General features: G+C 53.0%; 1 protein-coding gene across 2 annotated transcripts in view; it reads right to left on the bottom strand.

Moving 5' to 3' along the window:
* The window catches only part of PSTPIP1 (proline-serine-threonine phosphatase interacting protein 1), a 45,440-nt gene that overhangs the window by 6,599 nt on the left and 34,903 nt on the right, over window positions 1-3,938 (bottom strand). For both annotated transcript variants that reach the window (XM_015568193.1, XM_006754237.2), the window contains 4 exons: window positions 3,280-3,359; window positions 2,612-2,710; window positions 1,422-1,518; window positions 824-914 (listed from right to left, as the gene is read on the bottom strand). In XM_015568193.1, the coding sequence (XP_015423679.1) occupies window positions 824-914; window positions 1,422-1,518; window positions 2,612-2,710; window positions 3,280-3,359 (367 nt within the window). The remainder of the gene's footprint in view (window positions 1-823; window positions 915-1,421; window positions 1,519-2,611; window positions 2,711-3,279; window positions 3,360-3,938) is intronic.

Below are 3,938 nucleotides of genomic sequence, written 5' to 3'. Positions count from 1 at the left end.
TTCCCTTGTCTACTTCCCAAAGGCAGGGCCGTCTCTGCACAAGGTTGGCTGGAGAGAGGAGGTCATGACAGCCTCAGGCTGAGGGTTGGGTACAGGTACCATGTAAAACCCACAGATGCTCCTAGATGCCCATAGACAGGGTATATGGGCCCCTCCAGAATCTGGCTGCTGGGGGTGCTCTCTGAGCAGGCTAAGGTGCTACAGTTGCCTGTCATCCAAGGCCTAAAGCAACAGGATCCTTTGGTTCTGAGTCTGATCCCAACACTCATGGGCCCTAGACCTAAAGAAGGAGAGTGACTTGTGCAAGTGATACACTGAGACATGGCACTAGGATCTTATCACAGCTAGGCCAGGGAAGGGCTCCTGAAGAGCCTGGAGAATTTTCCAAAAGTACTGGCTATGAGGCCTGCTCCTATGCCCTGATCCTGTACCAGTGGGAGAGTGTCTTCACTGCAGCCTGACAGTCCAAGACACCAACCCAAACTAGCAGCAGGGTCCCCCACCAGAGAAAAGGAAGTCAGCCCAGAGGTTGAAGCCTAAGGTGTATGCTGGGACTCTCTGGAACTCTCAGCATTCACTAATGAATAAGTTGGATGTGATTATTTGTTTAATGCCTGAGCCCCCTTGGGGTGAGGGTGTCATGAAGTCAGGTTGAAGCTGTCTTGTTCCCAGAGAGTACTCAGCACTTGTACACTGCATCAGGCACATAGTAGATGGTTAATAAATACACGTGAAACAGCCAGGTGCAGGAGAAGAGTCTGGACCTGCTTCTCCCCCCTTCCCCTTTATATCCCCCACCTTAGCATCAAAGTAGGTGTCTCACCTTTTTATCATGCCACAGGAAGGTTGTATGCCAGGGCTGCCAGATGATATGGTGACTTCCCGATCATAGTAGTTCTGGTAGGGTACTGGAGCTATAGGTAGTAAGCTGTGAGGTCCAGGGTGGCCGAGGGCAGGGCAGAAAAAACCTCTGCCACCTGATACACCAACCTGTCCCCATCTAGAAAACCAGACTGGGGCCCCACTTTCCCATCCTTGGCCCTGGCCTGCCCTTATATTTGAGGAACAGGCCTCTCTCACTTCCATGAGAGACCCCACTGTGGGCACGACCAAGAATGAGTATTCTGGACTCATAATTTAGTGGAACCAAACTGGCTGGGGTAGGGGCTCTGAAGAGGCTCTCCACATTCACTCCCTTTCTGAATATTATAGTGTTATTAAGCTCTGCTCATCCTCTGCCTTAGGGGACCGTACTATCCTTGACCCCTCCCTGAGATCTGGCCACATCTCCACCCAGAAGGGATCTATGAACCACCCAAGTCCTGTCTTGGCAGTTGAGGCTCAGAGAATTTGGGCAAGGCTTCCTAGGGACAGGCAGGCCGGGACCCAGAGGCCATACTGCCTATGGGTCTGGGCTTTACCTGGGGGCTCAGTGCCTGTACTCTTAGCCTGGATGAAGCTGTTGATGTCGGCTTCCACACTGCAGCCTTCCAGCGTCACCCGAACCTCCTCGTAGAGCTGGAGGTGGGAAAGAACAGAGGCTGAGGGGCCAGGCTTCACCTCAATGTTCATCCTCATCACAGCCCTCTTTTTCTATGACTCTGAACTCTGGCCAGGGGCTTCCACCACCTCACAGGCACAGCTCAGTGCCTGTATTCAGAGGGGTCTTGGGGTGTATCTGTCCCAGGCCTTCCTAAGGGGTCAGAGCCCTGGCTGATAGCATCTCCTGGTTCCTGAGCACCTCCTAGGCACAAGACCCTATGCAAGGGACTTAACTCACTTCTGTCCTCTATGGTAGATATTATTTCCTCCATTTTAGAGATGAGGAAACTCAGAGAAGGAAAATGACTTGCCCAATATCACAGAGCAAGAATTCAGTGCAGCCGAGCTTTATTCCAGTATGGCAGGATAAAAGCCCACCTTTCTTCCTCTGCCACAGGAGGCCACTCAGGTGGGTTCAAGTCATTTGGTTGGAGGGAGGGACCCAAAACCCTACAGCTTATGGAGGAGAGATCAGGTAAAGAGCAGCAGTGAGCATCAGGGAGTCAGAGCTGCCTCAAGAGAGCTCATGGCTCTGGAGCTATATTAACAGTGGTCAGAGACCCTGGTAGAGAGGTATTGGCCCCTTTCTGCTGGGTAGGATCCACCCCAATCACCCAGCATCTTCATCTAGCTAATAAGGGAACCAGAATACCCAAGAGATGCCTGGGGGACAGAAAAGGGACTGGACCTCAGTTCCTACAAAGGGGAAACCTAGAGCAGAGCAGCCCAGCATCCTCCAGCCTTTCTGCAGACCTCTTTTCACCTCTCTTCTTAACAAGGGCAGAAAGAGCACATACTCAGAGTAGAGTCAAGACCTTGGACTAGGGGTGAGGAAAGAAGGCAGATGCCAGGGTAACCACAGAAGCACAGTCTTCCAGGCAGTGAGGCCATAACCCTGGACAATACTGACTTCCCTGTCCTTGGGGTCCTAGGGGCACAGATTGAAACCTAAGGTGTTTGCTGACAGACCCGGAGGGACCTGGGCATACTGTTGCCCAGAAGTTGCCCTTTCTTTATGCCCCTCCCCTATCAAATCACTCTGTTCCCTCCCCATCCTTGGCCCCCTGACCTCATCATCCTTGACGCACTGCATGGAGAGCTGGTTGCAGTGCACCCATAGGGCATTTCGGAGGATGGTCAGCCTGTCAAACTCTTGAAGCTGGAAGGCCTGGAGGAAGGGAGATGAAAAGTGAGAAGGGAGCTGCAGAGCCAGGCCAGGCTGCACCCCACTCAACAGCTCAGCTGGGGATGACAAGCCAGACTCCCTCTGCTGAAAGCCAAGTTTAACCAAAAATCCCTTGCTGGGGGTCTCCACCCCCACATCTGTGCCCGCACCTCAGGCTTTTGATAGGGAGGTTGTGTTCCTTGTGGAGTTCCTGCCTCCACCCTCTTTCCAAGCCCTACTGCACACTGGAAAGGCCCCAGGAAGGTGTCATGCGAGGAGCAGTCCTGAGGGGCCTAAGGAAGCTATGGGTCTGAGTCTCAGTTTTGGCTTCAACAAAAAGGGATGAAGGATGCCTGCCTGAAACAAAGGGAGCCAGTACATAAAGCTAGGCAGTGAGCTCCCTGGGTTAGGGACCCAGGAGGGGACTGGAGAGTGAATGCATGAGTGAATGAATGAAGGAATAAGGCTTTCCCCCCACCCCACTGCCTTATTTCCCCCATGAAGTGGGTGGAGCAGGGATGAATGTCTTTCCTATTTTGTAGCTGGGGAAACTGAGGCCCAGGGTAACTCACCTCACAGGTGGTTTGATGCTCCTGCTCCCACTCGCCCCGTACCTTCTCCAGATGCTCAATGTTTTGTCTGTATACCCGCTCTAGAAACACAAGTAGCCCTCAGGGAGGCCAACAGCCTAGACACCTGCTTCCACTGCTCACCCCTTGGTTCCTGCAATGCTCCTGCTCAGAGTGACCTCTTCCCCAGACAAACCTTCCTTGGCTGCTGGTACCTCATTTGGGCACTTGTCAGGGCCACCCACTATGGTACTGCTCCTTTTGGGGTGACTCCTAGCTCTCCGTTGTGCTCTGAATTGCCCAAGTCTGGAGTGGAGCCCATATATCCAAAGCCAGAGTCCAGATGTTTTGCCATTCCTGGGTCCCACCCTCTCACTTTCCAGATGAGAAACTGAGGGCAGTACTGAATGAGAGTAGAGAGGAGTATGGTAGCTGTTGGGCTGGGGACTCAGCAGGCTTGGCCATGACCTGTCCCCAGAACTCTGGGGTTCACACATCCACTAGCCATGGGAGCAGCTGGGTCCTGGGAGAGGCAGAGCAGAAGGGAGACCCTTTTCAGGAGAAGGGAGCGGGGTGAAATTTCTGACCTAAGAGGTATGCTGGTAGAGACAAGTGGTGTTGGGTTTTTGGCATCAGGTGAAAGACAGAGGAGACAGACCCAG

This window comes from Myotis davidii, unplaced genomic scaffold (assembly GCF_000327345.1).
Source record: "Myotis davidii unplaced genomic scaffold, ASM32734v1 scaffold1052, whole genome shotgun sequence".
NCBI classification, from domain to species: Eukaryota; Metazoa; Chordata; class Mammalia; order Chiroptera; family Vespertilionidae; genus Myotis; species Myotis davidii.
Note: the sequence above shows the minus strand (reverse complement) of the source record. Positions and strands in the feature narration are given on the sequence as shown.